At 41.8% G+C, this 22,790-nt stretch overlaps 1 protein-coding gene across 2 annotated transcripts in view; it reads left to right on the plus strand.

The window, feature by feature from the left end:
- SEC63 (SEC63 homolog, protein translocation regulator) overlaps nt 1–22,790 on the plus strand; it is a 261,114-nt gene that overhangs the window by 47,122 nt on the left and 191,202 nt on the right. For both annotated transcript variants that reach the window (XM_029595314.1, XM_029595313.1), the window contains exons 2-6: nt 2,885–2,984; nt 13,166–13,280; nt 15,774–15,886; nt 19,522–19,583; nt 22,100–22,158. In XM_029595314.1, the coding sequence (XP_029451174.1) occupies nt 2,885–2,984; nt 13,166–13,280; nt 15,774–15,886; nt 19,522–19,583; nt 22,100–22,158 (449 nt within the window). The remainder of the gene's footprint in view (nt 1–2,884; nt 2,985–13,165; nt 13,281–15,773; nt 15,887–19,521; nt 19,584–22,099; nt 22,159–22,790) is intronic.

A 22,790-nucleotide genomic window follows, 5' to 3' on the forward strand; every position in this document is an offset into this window, starting at 1 on the left:
TAGTAGCAAAAAGCGTAATAATCACATTTCATCTACTCTATCACAGTTTAGTTACCTATTCAGTTTTGAGTCCAGTACAAAACATTACTTATATCGCACAAGCTTCTTAGCACAAAGTCTCTGCCATGGATTAGCTTTCTGTTGAGAATATACCAACCTACAAGACATCTTAGATTCTAAGAAAGAGGGCTTCTTGAAGTACCCTCGGTTAAAGTTTATTTTATTTATTTGGATTTTTACATTCTATGTTTCGACACTTCAGAGTGTACATCAAAGCAGATTACATTCAGGTACTGTAGGTATTTCCCTATCCTCACAGGGCTTACAATCTAATTTTGTATCTGAGGCAACAGAGGGTAAAGTGACTTGCCCAAGGTCACAAGGAGCGACAGTAGGATTTGAACCCTGGTTTCCCTGGGTTGTAGTGTGCTGCTCTAACCACTAGGCTGCTCCTTATGCGTCACAAGACACTGTGCTTTTTCTATCGCTTCACCTGTGATGTGGAACACGATTCCAGAATCATTGAGACTGCTGGAGTGCACAGCAACTTTTAAAGCATCCTTTAAATGTTTCCTGCAGGCACTAGTGTGTGTGTAATTGGTTTACAGAAATTTATGGAATTAAACAGCTTGCGTGGGGATTGTGTACTGGCTGTTTGTTCTGGAAAGTTTGTATACTGTTTGGATTTACTATTGTGTATGTTTTGTACATCGCCTAGGGCCTTGGCATGGGCGATTTTAATACATTTTAATAAATATGAATACAGGAGAGTCATCTACCTCCCTAAAGCTTAAACTCTAGAAGAGTCCGAGAGGCTCCCAAGGCAGCATGCAGGAACTCTCTCTCTCTCTCCTGCTCAGTAAAGTCTTTACTGAGCTCTGAGAGCTGGGTCTGGGACAGATGTCTCCCACGTGTTGTGGGTAATTCATCTTGCTCTCTGTGGAGAACCTTGTGTACAGGTAACCAAACCTGCTTTTTCCTCCTTCAGAAAGATTATAAATTAATTTAAAAAAGAAAACCAAAAGCTTAGTAGCACTCAGTGCATGTGCTCGGTGGGTTTGACACACTTCCCAGGTACTGAAGGCAGTCAGCCCTTGGTTTAATGCCTCACAGCATGCATTGAATCCTTTTAATACATACCCTGTCTTGTGATATTGCTTGTTTAATGTAGCATCATGAGGACCCAATCAGTGAATGGCAAGGCAGCGTTAATGTTGCTTATGACATGACAGCACTCTTCTGTCATTTCACCTGACTCAGGACATGCACTGGAAAATGTCAAAATATGATTAATCATTGTGTAGCAAAATGCTATTTAAAATTCAGGATTGAGAGACAGGCAAATCGGTTGTCACCTCCTCCTGAATATTAAAAAGCACATATTACTAAAGGTCAAACCCCTGAAACTGGATTTATGACACTCACTGGCATTTAAAACAGTTATAGGCCGATTCAGGCCACTCTCCTGTGCCCGCGATTCAGTATTTAAATGAGGGCCCACGGTAAAAAGAGGCGCTAGGGACACTAGCGCGTCCCTAGCGCCTCTTTTTTGACAGGAGGCGGCGGCTGTCAGCAAGTTTGACAGCAAACACTCAATTTTGCCGGCATCAGTTCTCAAACCCGCTGACAGCCACGGGTTCGGAAACCGGACGCCGGCAAAATTGAGCATCTGGTTTTCAACCCGTGAGCCGATTTTTAAATTTTTTTTTTATTTTTTTATTATTTTTAACTTTTGAGACCTCCGACTTAATATCGCTATGATAAGTCGGAGGGTTTACAGAAAAGCAGTTTTTACTGCTTTTCTGTACAGTTTCCCGGTGCCGAGAGAAATTAACGCCTACCTTTGGGTAGGCGCTAATTTCTGAAAGTAAAATGTGCAGCTTGGCTGCACATTTTGCTTTCTGTATTGCGTGGGAATGACTAATAGGGTCATCAACATGCATTTGCATGTTGCGGGCGCTATTAGTTTCGGGGGGGGGGGGGGGGGGGTTGGATGTGCGTTTTCGACCCCTTACTGAATAAGGGGTAAAGCTAGCGCATCCAAATGCGGGCTAACAGTGCGCTCTGCCGGAGCACACTGTACTGTATCCGCCCATAAGTAAGCATTAGTACTTGCAAAAAACGTTCTGCTTTTACTTCCTTTGAAAAACTGGTATTTTAGTTTTCTGAAAACTCCTCCTAGTCATCCACGATTTCTGTTATGTATTGAAGTGACTCAAGTAGTAGGGACAGCTATGCTGATCAGATCCCCATGCAGGTATCGAATTGGTATAGGTAGATTATGAATATACTACCAACAGGTAAAGAGAGTTTTTAAAAATGGTGGAGCAGGTCTCCTTCAGTAAGATAAAAATACAAAACATTTTAGAATTAGAAAAATGGACTTTGGCACAAGACTTACAATAAGCCATAGAGCCCAAAACAACAGGACAATTGATGTTTCAGTTTTGTAGGGCTTGGACATTGTCCCGAATATGCTGCAAGGGCCTAAGAAGCATGTTGAATGCCTTGTAAAGCAGCCCATGGACCACATCTAGTGCGTGGAGAAAGTTTATCTGGCCCACTTCCCACAAGATGCCCAAAGGCTTTGCTAAAATATTGCTGGTTGCTTGGAGCATTACAAACAGTCACTCAGCCCTGACATTGATTTAAAATGTTCTGTGTCCCTTCTCATAAAAAATAGTTTGGGGCCCTTTTTTAAGGTTAAGAATGGAGTGTGTCACATTTTTAGGGCTAAGAATATGGACCAGTTTTGCTTTTAACATGAATTTGACTCTGCTTTGTGGAAAGAACAGCTGGTTGAGTGATCTAATTAGGTGCACTATTTTATTTCTGCACTGTCTGTCTTGGCTGGGATAACAAAAACCTTTCTTTCCCTTCTCAGAGCAAGTTAGATTGAAGAATATAAGAAAAGCCTATGGAAGATGTGTGTGGTATCGATTGCGGTTGTTGAAACCACAGCAGAGCATAATTCCGACTCTAAAGTAAGTTTGAGCACCGGAGCAACTTATTCGGTTGCTATTTTTTCTTTAAATTAAAAAACCTCATGTTCTCATTCCTTCTTCATTTTTTTTTTTCTTGTCTTGCATTACACCTATGGTAAGAAATAGTTTTTAAATCCAAAATCATAGCCTTCTCACGTTTCACATATTTGCTAAATAGTTAAGTGATTACTAGAAATTTTATTTTTCTCATCTTAACTGGATTATAGACTCCATGGTTCAGGACTCTCATGTTTTTCTGTATGGTGCTATGCATGTCTAGTTAACATTTGTATTGCATTACATGTTAAGGAGAAATTGCACAACGATTGGTCCGATAACATTACATATGCATGGCTAACCAGATATCACTATTCTCCAAGGACAGGCAGGATGTCACTCCTCACACATGGGTGACATCATCCGATGGAGCCGGGCACAGAACTTTGATCTGAAAGAATCTAGAGCTTTCAGCCTGCTCTACTGAGCATGTGCAGCTATAGCCACCTCCTTGTCTCTCAGGCAAAGTTCCTCAGTTCTTTTTCTGCAGAGCCGTGTGGTTGCAGATTCAGCTTTGCTCTCCTCACAGCTAAGGCTGTGACTGTTGTGGAGCTGCAAGCAGCTGTTTTTTTCAGGCAGAGCCTTGATGTTTGTTTTTCCCTCCCTTCCCTTGCAGTAGTTTAAGTCTAATTTATTTTTCTCTCTCTTCCTAGCACCTGTTGGCTGCATTGTGGTCCTAGTAGAGCTCTGGAATTTTTTGCCAGAGGATGTGGTTAGTGCAGTTAGTGTAGCTGGGTTTAAAAAAGGTTTGGATAAGTTCTTGGAGGAGAAGTCCATTAACTGCTATTAATCAAGTTTACTTAGGGAAAGGCCTCTGCTATTACTGGCATCAGTAGCATGGGATCTTCTTAGTGTTTGGGTAATTGCTAGGTTTTTGTGGCCTGGTTTGGCCTCTGTTGGAAACAGGATGCTGGGCTTGATGGACCCTTGGTCTGACCCAGCATGGCAATTTCTTATGTTCTTACTATGTGGCTGACAGACGTTTTCCCCTTAATGTTGCACTTGCAGCATATTCCTATGTCCTATAATAAATAATGCTGCACTTGCAGCATATTCCTATGTCCTGTTCTTGCCTTTATCAAGGGCCTCTGGCCTGGGACTTGTCTGAGTTCCTACCCAGGCAGGAATTCCAGGAAATTCTGTCTGACCGCTGGGTTTCGATAGAGGCTCAGACAGTGGAGGAATTCAGGACCAGTGTTTCCATGGGGAGGAGAGCTCATCCTACCCACATTCCGGGGACCTAGTCTCCTTGGCTGCTGCCCTGGATGACATAGCCTCCCTTCCTGCATGTCACATTGATCTGGAAATGCATCTCCTTGGGAGAGAGGGTGAGTATGAGCCTGGGCAATCCTCTTTGCTGATGGACCATTGGTACCATGTCTGGAGTTGCTTACCTATAACAGGTCTTCTCTGTGGACAGCAGGATGTTAGTCTTCACAGTACCCTCTGTCTCCCCTGGGAGTTGTTGTTTTTCCATGTATTTGCTATATCATGGTCTAAGGCAGGGGTCGGGAACCCATGGCTCGCGAGCCAGATATGGCTCTTTTGAGGGCTGCATCTGGCTCGCAGACAGTCGCCACACTTTCCCGCTGACCCAGCTGCTCCCCGGTCCTCCTCCGCCCGGGCTTAAAATGCTGTCAGCCCGGGCGGAACGCGGCAGGACAGCTGGAGTCAGCGGCACCGGCATGGTCTCTTCGCCCCCCCCCCTCGCGGCCCGGAAGAGGAAGTGGAGAGTATCGGGTGCATGCGCGGCAAGAAGAGGCCACGCTAGTGCGCTCGGCATCGGCCCGAAGAAAAGAAGACTGCAGCGCGGCTCGGAGGAAAATGAAGAGGTTCATCCGCGACCGATGGGACTCCTCCTCCGCGAGGGCTGAAAATGAAGAGGTTAGCGTTGGGAGGAGGCTGCTGCTGCGAGTTCCTGGGGTGGGGGAGAGAGAGAGTGAATGAGCGAGCAAGCATGTGTGTTTGCTCGCTCATTCACTCTCTCTCTCCCCCACCCCGGGAACTCGCGGCAGCAGCAGCCTCCTCCCAACGCTAACCTCTTCATTTTCAGCCCTCGCGGAGGCGGAGTCCCATCGGTCGCGGTTGAACCTCTTCATTTTCCTCCGAGCCGCGCTGCAGTCTTCTTTTCTTCGGGCCGATGCCGAGCGCACTAGCGTGGCCTCTTCTTGCCGCGCACGCACCCGATACTCTCCACTTCCTCTTCCGGGCCGCGGGGGGGGGGGGGGGGGCCTGTGTGTGTGTGAGAGATTGCATGTATGTGAATGATTGAGAGCCTGTATATGTGAAAGAGAGTATGTCTGTGATTGAGAGCCTGCCTGTGAGAGAGAGAGAGAGCATGAATGTAAGTTTACCATTGGGAACCTGTATGTGTAAGTTTGTGATTGAAAACCTGTTTGTGTGAAAGAGTATGTGTGTATGATTGAGATCCTTTGGGTGTGAGAGAAATCATGTGTATGTATGATTAAGAGCCTGTGTGTATAAGTAAGAGAGAGATCATGTGTGTCTGTGTGATTGAGAGCTGGTTTAGGTGATGGAGCATGTGAGTATGTGATTGAGAGCCTGTGTTTAAATGAGAGAGAGACCATGTGTGTCTGTGTGTGATTGAGAGCTGATTTAGGTGAGGGAGCATGTGAGTATGTGATTGAGAGCCTGTGTGTAAATGAGAGAAAGAGAGGACATGTTTGTAAGCATGTGAATGAGAGGCTGTGTGTGAGAGAAAAAGACAGCATGTATTTATGTGATTGAAAGCCTGTGTGTGTGTGTAAGCGTGAAAAGATAGACAGCATGTGTGTAAATGTGTAATTAAGAGCCTATATAAGTGAGAGAGAAAAAACGTGTATATGTGAGAACTGAGAGCATGTGTGTATAGGTGTGTCATTGAGAGCCAGTGTGAGAGAGAGCGCTGGTATGTGACTGAGAGAGGAGAAAGTTCCAAGCAAACCACCCCTCCTCCTGCTAATTCAGAACAATCTCAGGACACCTGGATATCAAACGTTCCCAGGTATGCAGAGCAAAAAAAATTTTGTATCCTTATTATTTTTCATTACTGGGTCTTTGTGTCTGCTATTTTGAAATATTTTGTTGGTATCTGGAAATGTTTTATGAGTTTTTAATTATTGGATATTCCACTCATCAGCTGTTTCGAAATATGTTCTTTTTGTTAGTACAGTTTTACCGCTGATGATTTTATATTTCTTGATTTGTTTTATAAGGATGGGTGATGTTTCTTTTTTCCTTTGTTACACTGCATACAGAGACTCTGGCTTGTTGCAGTTTCCAATTCAGTTTTTGTCTGCATGCTTCTTGTTATGCGTTTTGGTCTCTTTATTCTATGTTAGGTGAGGGACAGCACGTGATTCAGGTGAGGTTTTCTGCTGGCATGTAGTTTCTGTGTAGGACTCTATAGCAGCCTGACTTGGTCCGTTTTCCTAATAGGAGATGTATTGGTGTCTTAAGGCCTGGTGTAATATTTTCAGAGACTTATTGTACTTTAAAAGTGTGATCTTACATAAAATGCACACATTTACTTGTATTTAGTTTTAAACATATTGTATGACTCTCATGGAATTAAATTTTAAAATATGTGGCGTTTATGGCTCTCTCAGCCAAAAAGGTTCCTGACCCCTGGTCTAAGGGATTCTGCCTGAGAGACAGGGAGGTGGCTACAGTTGCACATGCTCAGCAGAGCAGGCTGAAAGCTCTAGATTCTTTGAGATCTAAGTTCCGTGATGGGCTCCAACAGATGATGTCACCCTTGTGAGGACTGATATCCTGTGGTCCTTGTGGAACACCTGTTACAGGTAAGCAAGTCTACTTTATGAAACATGTATGCAGAATAAATCTATTTTACCTGATTTTCATTTTTAAACTGCTTCCTATGTTGTAAATTGGAATTTGTAACATGATTAAAAAATATTATTAAATGAATAGGTGGGTAGCAGAGAGATGGGCAATGATGGGTCTTACTTTTTTTTTTTTTTACTCTGTTTTAGTTTATTTTGGTATTTGTTTTATACTATCGTATGAGATGTATTTTATGCTGTTATGTATTGTAAATCGCTTCAACTGATTTTTAATCAGTGAAGAGATTAAAAAAATATTAAATTAAATTTGTTTTATATTGGAAGATTTCAAGAGTACTATAATCGCAAACTATTATTTACCCCTAAAAATTCTTCATTAATGCATTTCTCAAAAATAGATGCAAAACTCTTGGGCACATAAAGCAAGTTTTTTGGAAGTGAGGGAAAAAGCTGAATGACACACATGGATATGATGCCTGTTTTGTCATAGTCTCCTTGCTATAAGGGTCTTTTCATTTTCCTTATCTTCAGGATCTAATAGAATCAGACATAGCAATCTCTCATGGGACATTCGGGGTCCCACTAAGAAGCTAGAGAACTGAGTGTTGTGTAACTCTACAATGGGCAAATCCTATAGAAAAGAATCTCTCTAATTGGTTGGAATGTCCTAAAAGTCATCTCATTGGTCTTTACCTAAATGTCAATCGTCCAACTACGTACCCACAATTCATAACCTGTTCATTCATAGTACATAGTGAATGACGGCAGATAAAGACCAAATGGTCCATCTAATCTGCTCAGCAAGCTTTTTATGTATTTATTTTTTTTAAATAGGGTAGTAGCAACTGCTGCTCCATGCAAGCTCCCCCCCAAGCCTTCTGTTAAGGGCAGTAACAACTGCCACTACGTGAATGCTACCCTCAAGCAGATATGTAAACTTTGTGTAATAATACATTTACCTCATTAGTTCGTTTCTATTTTCTAGACAACAGGGATCCTCTGTCCCATGCCCTTTTGAATTTTGGACAGATTCCATTCTGTCTTTTTTTTTTTTTTTTTGTGATGAGGTCTCCAGAACTGAATGCAGTATTCCAGGTGAGGCCTCACCAAGGCAGTATCACATTTTTTTTTTTTCCTACCGGTTATGCCTCTTTCAGTGCAGCCCAGCGTCCCTGAAGCCTTAGCCACCGCCTTGTCACATTGCTTCGCCACCTTTAGATCATCAGACACTATTACCCCACGGTCTCTCCGTTTGTGCATATCAGTCTTTCGCCCCTCCCCCCACAAACACACATACAACTTCTTTGGACTGCCGTACCTCAAATGCATGACTGTGCTTTTTGAATCCCAACCTCCAAACCTTCGATCACTTTTCAAGTTTGATTTTTTTTTTTGTCACTTCTCATTCTCTCTGTTCCTTCAGGCTGTCCACTCTGTTGCAGATCTTTGTGTAATCCACAAAAAGACAGATTTTACCTTATAGTCCCTCTGTAATATCGCTCACAAAGATATTCAACAGTCAGTCTTGGAGCCAATTCTTAGGGAACTCTACTATCACTCTTTTCTCTTCATAATAGGTTCCATTTACCACTTCTCGCTTAGATCTGTTAATCAGCCAATTTGTAATCCATTCTGCTTCCTTGGGACTCACTCCTAGGTTTTTCATTCATTTATTCATGGAAACCATTCACAATCGAACTAAGGTTAAACCATTTCATCAAACCTTTTAGGCTTTCTTTAAAAAGCTTCCTCTTGCGGTAAGCCTTTAGCTAAACTTGTAACAGCATAACTTTATAAGAAACCCCATAATCAATTCAGATGTTTGTTTTAAGACATCAATGATTCACTCGCTAATGCACTGAAAACTTGGGATTCGGCCCTTGCTGAAATAAAAAATCTACTCACAGAAAACTTTCTTGCAATAAACACTAACAAGACAGAACTCCTCGTCATCACGCCACACAAGAACATCGCCGCTAACACCACACCTATCTCAACATCAGACCATCCCCATTTGCAGCAAGTCCGCAGCCTTGGCGTTATGATTGACAATCACTTTTCCTTAAAGAATTTCATCTCGGCCACAATCAAAAATGGTTTCTTCAAGCTACATACGCTAAAAAGAATCAAACCTCTCTTACATTCACGGGACTTCCGGACTGTGTTACAAGCCACAATACTGCCGAAACTAGACTACTGTAACGCCTTACTACTAGGTCTCCCGAAAAACACAATTCAACCATTACAGATGCTACAAAACGCTGCTGCTCGCTTACTCACCAATACTCGCCGACACGAACACATCACTCAGCTCTCATGTTCCTGCACTGGCTTCCCGTAGCTTACAGGATTACATTTAAAGTACTCTCCCTCATCCATAAATCAATACATAACCAAGAGATGCAATGGTTTTCCGATCAGTTTATATTCCGTACATCTAATAGACCAATAAGAAATATCCACCAAGCTAAACTTGACTCTCCTCCTCTTAAACACATCAAACATGTGTCCACAAGAGACCGTACTTTCTCCATAGCTGGTATCAACATCTGGAACAAAATGCCCTTGGACTTGCGTCTCGAATCCTGCCATAAAACTTTCAAACAAAACCTCAAAACCTGGTTGTTCGAACAAGCTGTCACGCAATGATCATTGATTAATCTGAAATGCCGTTTTCTTGTTTACTTTTCACCAGCTCCCTGTTCCTTTTCTCTCCCCTATGTTTGTTTCAATCTGCTAATTTCTCTGTTCTCCCTTTACGCCTTCTCTCCCTATGTGCAATATTTGTGACTTGACATTGGATTAGGCCTTTAACAGGTTAATTGCATATTTTCTCTCCTGCTTCGTTATTGAAATAGAATATGCATTTGTTCTTTATAGTTAAAAGAGTTATTTTATGTACTCCTGAAATCCGTTATTTATGTAAAGCCTGTTGCTGTCATTTGTTTACATCCTGTATAACCTGTTGTATGTAAAGCCTGTTGCTAATTTATTGTTTACTGTAAACCGAGGTGATGTATATCTATACGTGCCGCGGTATATAAGAATCACTAAATAAATAAGACAGTATTTAGTCTCTGACTGTATTTATGTAATTGTTTGTATGCTTGGCAATATTTTTGATAAGTTTGTTCCTGCTTTGCTTTTTGTATTTTGAGGTGTTTTTTTTTATTGTACATTGCTTAGGCCTTTGTGTTAAGCAATTAATAATTTTTTAATGAAATGAAAATATCACTCTTAAAAAAACAAAACACAAATTGCCACAACCCTGAAAATTAGATTTATTGGGAGAATCACAGCAGTTATAATAAAAACGTAAATAAACAATTGCATACCTTAATCCATTTTTCAGTATTGCCATAAACACAAATGGACCATTGATTCCAAAGTGTATAGGGTGGTGCACTATTCCCAAGGTGCTATCCATGGTAAAACTTGGCATGCACAGAGGACTAATGGGCCCAAAACTATAATTCACAAATTCCATTACTAATTCCTAAAATCCAGTTAAAGAAAAATGTCACACTGTCCATGTAAGAAGGTGCAACATATGTAAAGTCAGTAATTCCAGATAGGAGGATCATCATTCATTATTCTGTCTAAAAAGAGGACATGTCTATAGCCGCCTTTACATTACCATTACAAGAGAACAGTCCAGCCCATATCCATGTTTAACTCATGGAGTTTCAAATTAGAACAGGGATGGTTTTATAAATTACATAATCTGAATGGATTGGAAACCCAATTTCCCCCCGTGCCAAGGTAGTTCAGTTTATCTGTAGCACAGAAGCATTTTAAATGCATGTCGCATTTCCACATGGTTTATTAAGGAATATTCTTCGGATCATTTAACAATGCCTGTGCTCGGTCATCCTTGAGGTAAATATTCAAAAGCCATTTAGATGGATAACTCGCAGGTTATCTGTCTGAATGGCAAATGTGGCATATTCAGCCACTTATCTGGCTAAATTATAGCCGGATTAAAAAAAAGGGGCACTCCAGGGAGGATTTGTTATCCAACTAATGTAGCTGAATATCGCATATATCTGGCTACGTTGGCAGGATAACTTTAGACCCGCTTCCGAGCAGGTCTAAAGTTATCCAGCCTTGTGTGGCTTGCTGCTTATCTGGATATCTTTAAAAGATATCTGGGTAAATAGTGCCAGGACAGAAAAGAAAAAAAAGGGGAAGTACATGGCACTGTGGCCTGATTTCCTCCCAGTCCCTATTATCAAATTACAAAGAGGCCATAGAGGCCTTGCAATCCCCACTCCACATCACCTCCTATATGTATCAAATTAACCTTTACAGCTGTGGGCCCTCCCCTCATCCCCCACCATCTTTGTAACCTGGCTGCTGCACCAACACAAGGGTGGATAAATTAGAAACCTAACTAGCTATATTCAAACCTACACGTACATATAAAGAGAAAATATGGCTATTATATAACTTTAATTGAAAAATACAATAAATACACAAAAATATTTCTAATCAAATATCCTACCTAAGCATGTTAAAAAAAACAAAAACCTACCTATCCTCACCTTCACTCTATTTAATCCCATTCATACTCACTCATACTCCTTTAAAATATCCTGTATCAATATATCTACTCAAAATTACTATGTGTACCTTACAAAAGTATATAATTAATCAAGATACATAATTCATTAACAATTTAAAAATATGAATTCCTTAACATCTTCAAACGTCCACTTTCAATGAATGCACATAAGCATATATATCGGATGCTTTTTTTCTTCCTATGAATCCCTTTTAAATGCTTCTTCATCCAAATGTATATTTACTCTTTTACATATAGTCAGTCATCTAAGAGTGAGTCCCATTTTCTTATTCATATAGAGCAGCACCATCTAAACATAGTTTCTACTCCCAACGAAGAATTCTTTGTTTCGCCCTCATTAATCTGGGCTGCATCAGGGGAATTTTAAAAATCCTTGTCACAATTGTTCAACACTGTGTCCCTCTAGTAATTCTCCAAGCCTGTTGTTACCAGCTCAAGCCACAGCTTAACTCATTAACACAATGTATCTTCAATCTATTTAGACATTGTTGTACCACTCCATTTCTTGACCCAATCTAATCAAAGATTCAAAACTGGAAATAGTTGTCATCATGCATACGAAGTCCTGTTAGATTTTCAAGTTATCAGTCTACATGTATTTGGATAACTTTTTAAGCAGGTATATTCAGCTGGTAATTTATCCAGCTGAATATATGAAACAAATTATCCGGCTCAAAATAGCCTGATAACTTCTCAACTAAACAGCCGGCCTCCTTGTTTTTAATGTTTGGTGTTGCCAGCCTAAATTTTATCATATGGGCATGAACCACATAGGTAGATAGTTTGCAAATAAAATCTTAAAATGGGCTTTTTTGCAGAAATTCTTTATTCATAGACTGGGGACATACTGTACAGTTGTCCTTTTGAGACATGACCCAGAGCTATCCTTCATGGACTGACTCAGTCCTTGACATTGCTACCATAAGATTGCCTCGTTTGCTGCTGTGAAAAGTAACCTGCCATGAGCACCATTTCTTGCACCTGATGGTCTGGAGGGATATTTCTCAAAACCTGAACACTCCCTCTTAGGAGACCTCATTGTGGTAGTGGAGTAGTTGATTACCTCTGACTGTAGCGCTTTTACATCTTGTGCTCTTGGCACGGTACTGGTATTTGCAATTCAGTTGAATCTTTTATGTCGCCAAATATTTTTTCTATAATGAACAATAAATAATTCCCTGCTTTAGATCTGTTTAATTGAAAGCAAAGTGGTTGGTTGCGCCTCTAGTTTATTGGAGCTGTTGTAAATTAGAATTGTGCATGTTTAAGTAGCAAGATGTGCCATTTTTTTGCAGTGAAACTACTCTTAGCTCTTCTGCCAACTAATCTGCTTCCAGCTCTGCAAATACGTCCTGCCTCTGCCATTCTGCGATGGCTGAGCAGATTATTTTGCCAATTTTAGGTCTAGAAGTTAACGCACAGGCTGGCAGGTAGCACCTGTTCCCTTCTTACACTTGAAATGACTGATAGTGATTTATTGGTACACTTGCCAGGTATTCTTCTGAATCATTTTCACTGAGGACATGGGTTTGCTTTTAAGTACACTCTTCCTGAGAATGGATTTTGTGTTTATAAGACGTCCAGCTCTTTAATTTTACCCCATTTGTTCTGTGTCTGTGCAGTCTTTTTAAGAGATCAAATAGGAAGACGTTGAATGGCTTGCTTTGAATTGCTTCTCTCTTGGAAGGTATTCTAAAATGACAGAACTTTTTTTTTTTTAATTTTCTCCAAAGAAAAATAGCTCTTCTTGCTGGCTGGGCATTATTTTTGTTTCTTGCCTACAAAGTCTCCAAAACAGAACGAGAATATCAAGAATACAATCCTTACGAAGTCTTAGGCTTGGACCCGGTAAGTAGTTGTGCTTACAAAATGGTCTGCTGGGGCAGTTTTATGCAATAGAAAGACTGATTTTTCTTTTCTTATCACGTTGATTATATAAAGATAAGGTTGCTTTTGTACATACTTTGCCCAGACTCCTGTTTTAACTTGAATTCCTGCTTCAGGTGTAAATGCCAGTGGGTTTGTACAGCCAGATCTGTGCCGGTTGGATCTCACAATTGATTTGATGGCAGTGTCTTTCCATTAATCTGTCAGGTTATAATCCCTTTTATGTCTTGAGCCACGAATCTGCCAAACTTAAATTGTACTTGGCCTTTTACTAGCTGAACTACTTTTTTCATGCATATTTGCAGCAGTGCCAGCTCATGAGCATCCTGGAGTGATAATGTGCAGGAAATGATGATGACTTGTTAGTTAAATATGCCAATAAAGGTCAATGGTGGCTAGAAGGGCTCCTAACCCAGATGGTCTCCAGCCTCCCTCCAACTCCTCTCATTAGTTTTAATTTTCTCGTAGTCATAAACTCCTCCTGGGCAGATTTCTTTTTGAACCCAATGAAATGTGGCAAAGAATGATTTAACTAATATGTAACACAAATTGAATAATGTGCCTGCAGCTTAAAGAAACAATGCAGATTAATAGAGATGCTGGAAGGGAGGTTTAAGGGTAGCACATTCACTGCAGGCAAGTGGAAGACCTGGGCACAATTGCCGTGACCTGATGAAATTCAGTTCTCCAAAGCTAGTCCTGTTTGGGTATGTCTGGTAAAGTTCTCACCCGCTGCTTATTTGCATTCCTTCTTATTTCTGTGATTTGAAGGAGAAAACACAGCTCTGTGTACTACTTGTGGCAGTAGGCCTTTGCACCTTCTTTATAGTTAGATTTAACTTGGTGATTTGTCATTTTTGCTTGCCATCTGATGGTCATGAAGGCAGTTTGTAGATTTTCAAGTCCCGAAATGGTAGTGAACATCAGAAAAATGCAGAATTCAGGTGTTGAAGATTCTGAGAAGGTTGTAATCTATAAACTGTATTTATACAGTAATGTATTTTTATGTCCCCGCAGTTTCCTCCTCTTTTTCTGGGGCTTTGAGCTTGATTTGAATCAGTATCTATTGGGCTACAGCACCATAAGCCATCATTTGTTAGCATATTTTTGTAAATTCCCCTCTCCATTCAGCCTGGCTATCACAGTGACAGATCTCGGAAGGGAGGGCAATTGCAACTCCTCCAGAGTTCCATTAACATGGATCCACAATCTGGCCTCGAGGCTTCACTGAACGATGGCAGACACTCCCTTCCCAACAGGGGGGGGGGGGCTGTGTGTCGCCCCCAGATCATCTCGAGCCAGCCTGGGAAGCAGAACCTGAACCTGAACCCTGGACTTGAATGTAGCTCTCCCACATGGCAGCGTGCAGCGCTATCACTGGGCCACCAGGCCAATCCTTATAATAACTTTAACATTATTCTTTATTATGAATATTATTTAGTACCACAAAGAAAGAGGTAAAGAAAATGTAGTAATTTTCAGGAAAAAACTGTTGTGATTGTCTGTCTTTTGAGTTATGTGATCATCTCTGAATGGGTGAACCTTGATCAGTCATTGTCATTGTTAAAAAGAGCACTTTTCTGAAAGAGATTAGGATCCACTGTACTTACTAAAAGCTACAAGCATTTACTTGTCAGTATACCTTAAATCCATTAATGGTTTAGTTTACACCTTTTTTCAGCCTAAAAATGTAGACATAATTGAGCATGTCATTACCAGATGTGCAAGCATTCGTCTCTGAAATAATCAGTCTGTATGGAAAGGGGCCAGACTGTGTTTCAACTATTTTGGTTTTACTTTTTGCCATTTCTAGAAATCTGTGCCATACAATATTATAATCTTTGAAATAATGTTTTCCATAGTGTGAATATTTCTCACGCATTGTAACCAACCATGCGTAATGGATTATTCATCCTGTCTATAGGGAACTCTGTTTACAGGTGAGCAAACTTGCTCTCCAAGCTTTAGCAACATCAGCCTGCTTTTAGGACTATGGTGTTCAGTAGGCTGACGTGTTATGTTAATTGACGCATCTTAGAGACTGGTGATCTTAAATGTATTATGAAATAGATTTTGGCAGTTCTATAAATCCAGGAAATGATCTTCCCATAGTTCTGAATAACCAGATTCTCCCACCAATTTAAACCCTAATCTTGCCAACAAATCTTAGACCCAGCTGTCTATGTCCTGGGTGAAGGGGGGGGGGGGGCATTGTTTTAATCTTACTGTAATGTCAGCAGAGTAAACACAATTTGTGCTTCACAATCAAGTTTCACACTCTAAATGATAACTGTTACAGCTGCAGAAAATGAGGAACTAGTAAAGAAGAGCTTCACATTCATCTATCCAAAGGAATAGGAAAAGACTGAGATTTACCATTGCTCCCACCCTAGAAAAAGCTTCTCTTAAATGCTGTTTTCAGGATTGATAATAGAATGTTTGTTTTCTCTTAAGGGAGCAACTGTTTCAGAAATTAAAAAGCAATATCGTCTGCTCTCACTGAAATTCCATCCTGACAAAGGAGGTGATGAAGTTCTGTTCATGCGAATTGCCAAGGCCTATCTAGCGTAAGTGATACCGTTTTTTACACTCTGAAAGACTTTAGAAACACAGCGATTCGGGTGGCAGTTTGTTAGCAAAGCCTGGTACTTAAGAACCTAAGAAATGCCATGCTGGGTCAGACAAAGGTCCATCAAGGCCAGCATTCTGTTTGACGGTGCTCACAAATACCTGGTAAATCCCAAAAAGTAGAACTGTTTCTTGTTACTTGCTCCCAGGGGCAGCAGTGGTTTTCTCTAGTCTCTCTGGCTAATCATGTTTCTAATTTGAATTAGGTCTTTATTAGCTAGTTGTCAGTCAAAATGGATAACATGCAATAGTGATGGAAAAAGAAATTTCATTTAACCACGTTTAATTACATAATGAATATCATACATTCAGTACTCCTGGGGGAATTCTGCAAACTTTATATTGGTCAAAATAACACAATTTACATGAGTCTTTAACTACATTTTAAATTACAGAAAAAAGTTGTTACTTAAAATTTCAGAATTTTAAATATTTTGAGCAGAATTTCCCTAGAAATTCACTGTAAGAGTGTCCCTTCCACTCGTTCTCTCTACTCCTCTGGCCAGTTTGCCCTCTCAGGCCCCAACTCCTCCACCTGCCAATATCTCTCCCCTCCACCTCTAGACTCAAACCCTTCCACTCTATTGCCAGTCCCAGAGTTTGACCCCTTTCTGAGTACTGCCCCTCACACAGGCTCCCTCTGTCCTTCCCTCTCTCACACACAGGCTCCCTCTCTCTAATACACTACACACACCCTCATACAGGCTCCCTCACATTCACCAATCCCTTCACACAGGCTCCCTCAAATACACAATCCCTTCACACAGGCTAGCACCCTCATACACACAATCCCTTTTTCATACACACGAGCTCCCAATCTCTCATACACATACACACTCCTTCACAATCTCCTCATATAGGCTCCCTCTTTCTGAAACCTACGCTCAAGCATCCTCCCAGCCCCCCTATCTTACCTCCCATGCTCTCTCACCCTCCTGCTGTCACCCTCCGCTCCCTCTCTGAAACCCACAAGCATTCCCCCTCCCCCTCTTACCAACCAAGCTGTCTCTCACCCTCCCCCACACCCCCTCTCCTCTCTCACACACACATTCTCTCACCGGCATCCCCTTCCCCTCATATAGGCTCCCTCTCTCTGAAACCCACACTCAAGCATCCCCCCTACCCTTTCTTACCTCCCATGCTCTCTCACACCCTCCTGCTCTCTCACCCCCCCCCCACACCAACCATGCTCTCTGTCACCCTCCTGCTCTCTCACACACATTCTCTCTCACTGGCATGCTGCGAATGGAGTGCATCCCATGTGCTGCTGGACGCGCTCCATTCGCAGAATGCCAGGATCTCCTCTGCTATTTTCTGCCGTACTGCGATGGCCGCTGTCTGTGTGCTTCCGGTTTTGAATCCTCTTCTGGCGAGGGAGGAAATCGGCGAGGTGGAAATCTGTCTGTGCTTGTAATTCAATTAGGAGAGAGTTCCATATCATAGGTCCTACAAATATAAATTCTCTTTTTTGGGTGCACTGCAGACAGTATTCTTGATTGGGAGGAATTGACAGATTTGTCTGTTCAGACCTTGATGATTTCTCAGGTGAGTACCACTGCAAATGAGTTGAAACCACACAGGCAATACCAGAGAATAACCATTTTTGTGTATCAAAGCCATCAATTTAAAAAGCATGATTCCTTATCAGGAGCCAATACAAACTATGCAGTATTGGGGCTATATGGTGCCCCCTCCTGCTGCTGGTAAGAAACCGCACAGCAGCATGCAGTACCACTTGTAAAACAAGTACAAGTTTATCAGGAAGGCCAACCCAAAGATTGTTAAAGTAGTCTAAGTGATTTAGCACAAGAGACTGTAATACCAATCTGAATACATCTATGGGTAGCAATGTTTTTAAAAGCTTTAATTTTAACTTTTAAAAAGCCATTTTAGCTACGTGCTTAACATGCACTTTCATTGTTCATTGTGAGTTTTAATATAACTCCCAAGTTTCTTGCGTCTGAGAAGACTGGCAAAAAGCTCTTCTTAAACATCATATGTAAGCAATTTCCAGATGAGAAAATTCTTACCAACTCATAGCAACTTTGTTTTTGGTATATTCAAGACTAAACCATTCTCAGTGAACCAGTCCTTAACTGTTAACAGGTACTGATGAAAAAATGACTGTGGTAAGGTACCATCTGCCTCACATTTCATCCAGCTACATCATTTCAGGCCTTAACAAGTGGGTTATTTCCCCCTGCCAGCAGATGTCCTGTTTTCTCACTGTGACATCATAGCCACTACTTAAGTGTGGTGCTAAGCAGCAGGAATCAAGTATTTTCTACCTCCAGCAGATGGTAGGATGGAGTGGTATGCAGCTCGTCGATGGATTTGAGTTCAGACCCTGGGCCAGGCCACTGGCTGCGGCCATCAGTACAAGTCCCACTGGTGTCCAGGTTGGGCCTGGCATGGGGTGAGGCACTTGGGTGAGTGGGGGGGGGGGGGAGAGAGGAAGTTTACTTGGGTCTTCAGCCCCAGCTGACTGCGTTGGATCTGAGGTCAGATCCTGGGCCAGGCCACTGATTGCGATCAGCAGTGCGAGCCCGACTAGTTGCTTCTGATCCCAGAGGATACCTGGTTGAGTTTGGTTGGTGGAGGTGGGGGAATAGTCAAACGAGAGAGAATTAAAAAAAAAAAAAAAAAAAAAAAGTCTACTGAGCAGAGGTTGCCATTTGGTTCTATTTCTCTCTCCCCACATCCCCACCTGCTCATCAAATTTCTGTCCCTGCTCCTAGGCTGTCCTTTGTTTTGTTAAAGCTTTCCGTGGGGAAAGGGGGGGTACATACAGTGCTGGAAGGAACAGAAGTAACCGTTCTGGAGAACCTCAGCAAGGCTTGATGTGAGAGCCTATTTTTGGGTGCGGTGAGTCAGGGAGAGAGAGTTGCACAGGCTGCTTGTGCATGTGGCAATGCGGTTAGAGAGGGGCACTGGACCGGAGTTTGTCACGTCAGGGGGGATGATAGGGCCAAGAGAGCTCGCAATGTTACAAGTTTTGTGAGTGCATGTTACAGCAATTTTTTTTTTTTTACTTTTATGAACAAGCAGAGACGTAGGCCAGGGTCAGATAGCTTTCCTGTAACTTTCTGCTTCATTAGTTTCATTCATTCCTCCGTGACCAAACACAGGATATTTCTCTTGGGCAGGCCTCTTCACATCCTTGTATTTTCCCATGCAATATGCCCGTCTTCTGGCGGGTCTTCTAATGGATTTGGGAGACAAGAATGGTTCTGCGAGACTAGAGGAGGACGGATGTTATTGTTCTTCATAAAAGTGGGAAGGAAAAGGAGATTAGAAATTCTAGGCCGCTTTGTCTGACCTCAGTGGTGGAAAAATTTAATGGAGACTTTGCATAATTTTACCAGAAGAGGATTGTGTCAGAAAAATCTAATCAATTATTTTGATTGGGCGACTAGAGAATTAACTCAAGCCAGGTCTGGGAATCTCAAAGCCCCAGGTCTTTCACATGGCAGTATTTTGTAGCTACTATTCAAACACCAGTCTGACCCATTTAGATCTTATTTTTAATGTGTACCTGCATACAACATATAATTTGTTTTGATTTTCCTCTTAGTTTGACTGATGAGGCTTCTCGAAAAAATTGGGAAGATTATGGAAACCCTGATGGACCACAAGGTATGAACTGCATTTAATATGAAATGCCTACAACTAGTTTTAACCATATAGCTTTGCACGCTGTGTCTAGCCTGTACAGTTTTGCACTGTACATGTTTGGATTCTTCTCCAACATAATGCAAGGGTAGAGAGGTGTAGAGTGCAATGAGTGGTCTAGTGCACAGCAGAGAAATCCTGGGCTGTCGTCTTTTTGTCTTTGATTCTGTATGACCTGCCAAACTGGTCCTTCTCGCCTAGTGTTCTGCATGATAGCGGTAAGCAGCGGGTGGGTCCACTGTCGTGACCTAGGGCAGGAGCTTAGTCTCCCTGTATTATAGCTGATCCATCTGTAACTCTGCAATAATATATTCTTCTGGTTTTCTTTTGGAAACTTTTTATCCAGGATGCTTCAGAAATAACAATAGAAACAAGTTTGAAAGAGAGAAATGAGCTTGTCAGTCTGTCCACTCCAGGGGTGGCTGTGCTGAGTCTCTGAAATACTAAATTGTAAAGCGTATGTTGAATTCTTTTTCCGTGAAAAGTGCTGCAAATAATTTGTATTAAGTCTTTTATCGGTAAAATTAGTGTGCAAAAAATGCAGTGAATACAGTGAAAAGTTGTTACAGCAGATATTTAATACTCCATAATCTATTTTTGTGCTGTGGTTATGTATTAAAAGTACAAGCACGGGTGTTCCCTCTAAGCTGCTTGGTGTGCGCAGTCATGCACAAGCTGCTCTTTCTCTACACAGTCGGGACGTGACTGCCTACCAGTCCCACGTCCTCATTGCCTGTAACGGAGTTTCTTTGACCTGTCGTCTGCATTTGTCTGCATTCCTGCTGTGGAGTGGGGGAGTGGAGTCCGAGATTGCCTTTCTTCCCCAGTCATCTGCCACTACTTGCTCTCGCCTGTAGCCAGTCAGCTGAGCCCTCACGCCTATGACCTGTCTCGCGGGGAGGAGGGAGTGACCTTAGAGAACTGCGATGACCTGTGTGCTAGGAGGATGGAGTAATGAATGCTGAGGAAGAGGGGCAAAAAGAGGCCGGGGTCAGATAGCAGAAGAAGGGGTAAAATGGACTGATGTGAGGATGAAGGAATGGGAGAAAAAGGAATGGAAGAGTAATAGGAGAGGAAAATAGTGTGGAGGGGGATGTGAGAAGACTTGTAGTAATACATTTTGTGTAGTTGTAACATTTTGTTTCATGTGGTAATCCTTGCCATGGTTGCTGTTTCTCTGGATACAGATTGTGAAAATGTAATTAAATGAGTGCACGGCCAGATCTCATCCATCTCAAGAGAGATTTTCATAGGCAGAATGAGAATGTTTTCATTAAGGCCTCTGTAGGATCAATAAATGTGTAATAATGCATAGCTACAAGTGTAGAGTGCTTTTATCTGTTACATGGTGCTTTACCTGTAACTTAGCATGTTTGGACCAGCATTCTCTGAGCTATTTGTTCTCCGGTCGGCTCTGGGACTCCTTTGCTAGAGTGCCGGTGCTTTGTAAACAGCTTCCTGTTCAGCGTGGCCAACCGAATAACCCAAGATTTACAGCTGCTTTAGTCTCTAATAAATCAAGACTCCATTCTAGGTCTGTGAAGTAAACATTTTCATGAGCACTATAACTTTTATTTAGTAACTAGTAGCTGACGGCTCATGGGGAAACCTTTTGCCTTTTGTAAGGGGAATAGTGCTGTATTTTTAATGCATTGGTTGTCTGCATTGTGGAGGTACTTCTAAGAATAAGTTGAGGTATTCAAGCAATTTCACTGGACTGCTCAAATATTGACAAAAGAATTCCTGGATATTATGGAAGCTTAAAATTGCTCACAGGACAAGTGTGGCGACTCAGTGGCAGGGCCATGCATCTGGGTCCTGAATCTGGCTTCTGCTTCCCAGGCAAGACTGGTGGAAGTGGGCGGAGGAGGGAAAAGAATAATTCTTGGCCATCGCACAACAGTGACATCTAGTGGACAGGCTCAAGTTCCCTGCATATTTCAGTGGGTGCTGTGACCCCTGGCCAAAAATGTTTGCTGCAGTTGGCTGGGCTAGTTGGTTGGTTAAATTATGAGGGGGTGGGAGTATGTATGAAGAACCCCTGTACCTGCCATTTTGTCACTGCTCTGTCCACAAAAGCACAGAATTAGTTAATGTACAGGTAAATCTGTAGCACTACGTAGCATAGAGCTCACATTGCATAGCCTAGTGCTTACATCTGGGCAGACTGTCATGTGTTACGCTTATAGTTTGGGGGGAGTGGTAGCACTGGGCTGAATCAGGAGTGAGGCCATACAAGCGGCTGGCCAAGCTTGCTCACATGGCTCTGTTATCCTGAGCAGATTGGTGTGCTTGTGTGGACAGATGTTCTGGTTCAGTAAGCAAAAACCCACCAATGCGTTCCACTTATTGTACAATTCAGTTTTTAAATCCATCTCTAGACATGGCGAGCACTGCACTGTCATCTTTGGTATGTTGAGGGATGTGTTTGTGGGATTTTGGACTTTTTAAACTTTAGCGTGTGTTTTTGTTGTCTGCAGCTACAAGTTTTGGTATTGCCTTGCCAGCTTGGATTGTGGATCAGGAAAATTCAATGTTGGTAAGTCTCTAATGAAATAGTGCATCCTGTATGCTCGGGCTGCTCAGAAGTTGCCCATTTTAGTTGGCATATCTGGAAGTACCTACAGTACCTCAATGTAATCTGCTTTGAAGTGCTAAAAAGCATAATATTAAAAAAAAATAAATAAAAATATCTCTTGGTGATGCCCTGTAAAACTGGCATTCCAGTGAGAGCTTGCAAACTGCGCACAGAAATCTGGTCTCTCCTTCCATAAAATAAAGTATTAAAGATCTGTTGGAGAATAAGGAAAGACTAGATTTAAAATGTCTTTCTCTGAAGGGGCCCGGTTTTCCTTAACCCTTTGGTCTTTGGAACACTGTTGTAAAGTTTCAGAGATGAATTGTTTAAAAAAGAAAAAGGGAATGGGGAGATTTAAATTATGGTTGAGGTAATCAGGCAAAAGTAAAGAGAGCCTGCCATATGGCTTGTATATCCTCCCCCCTACCAGATAAACTGATCTTTTCTGAACGAGAGCTGCCCTGTCTACATTGTACACAGGCTCTGAGCGCTCTGTATTGGTTCTGACATCACAGATGACATCACATGGTATTCCATGTCTCGTAGAACATTATTCCAAGCATGGCTGCTTCCAAGAGTTCAAGGGCATTGCA

This window comes from Rhinatrema bivittatum, chromosome 3 (genome assembly GCF_901001135.1).
Source record: "Rhinatrema bivittatum chromosome 3, aRhiBiv1.1, whole genome shotgun sequence".
Taxonomy (NCBI): Eukaryota; Metazoa; Chordata; class Amphibia; order Gymnophiona; family Rhinatrematidae; genus Rhinatrema; species Rhinatrema bivittatum.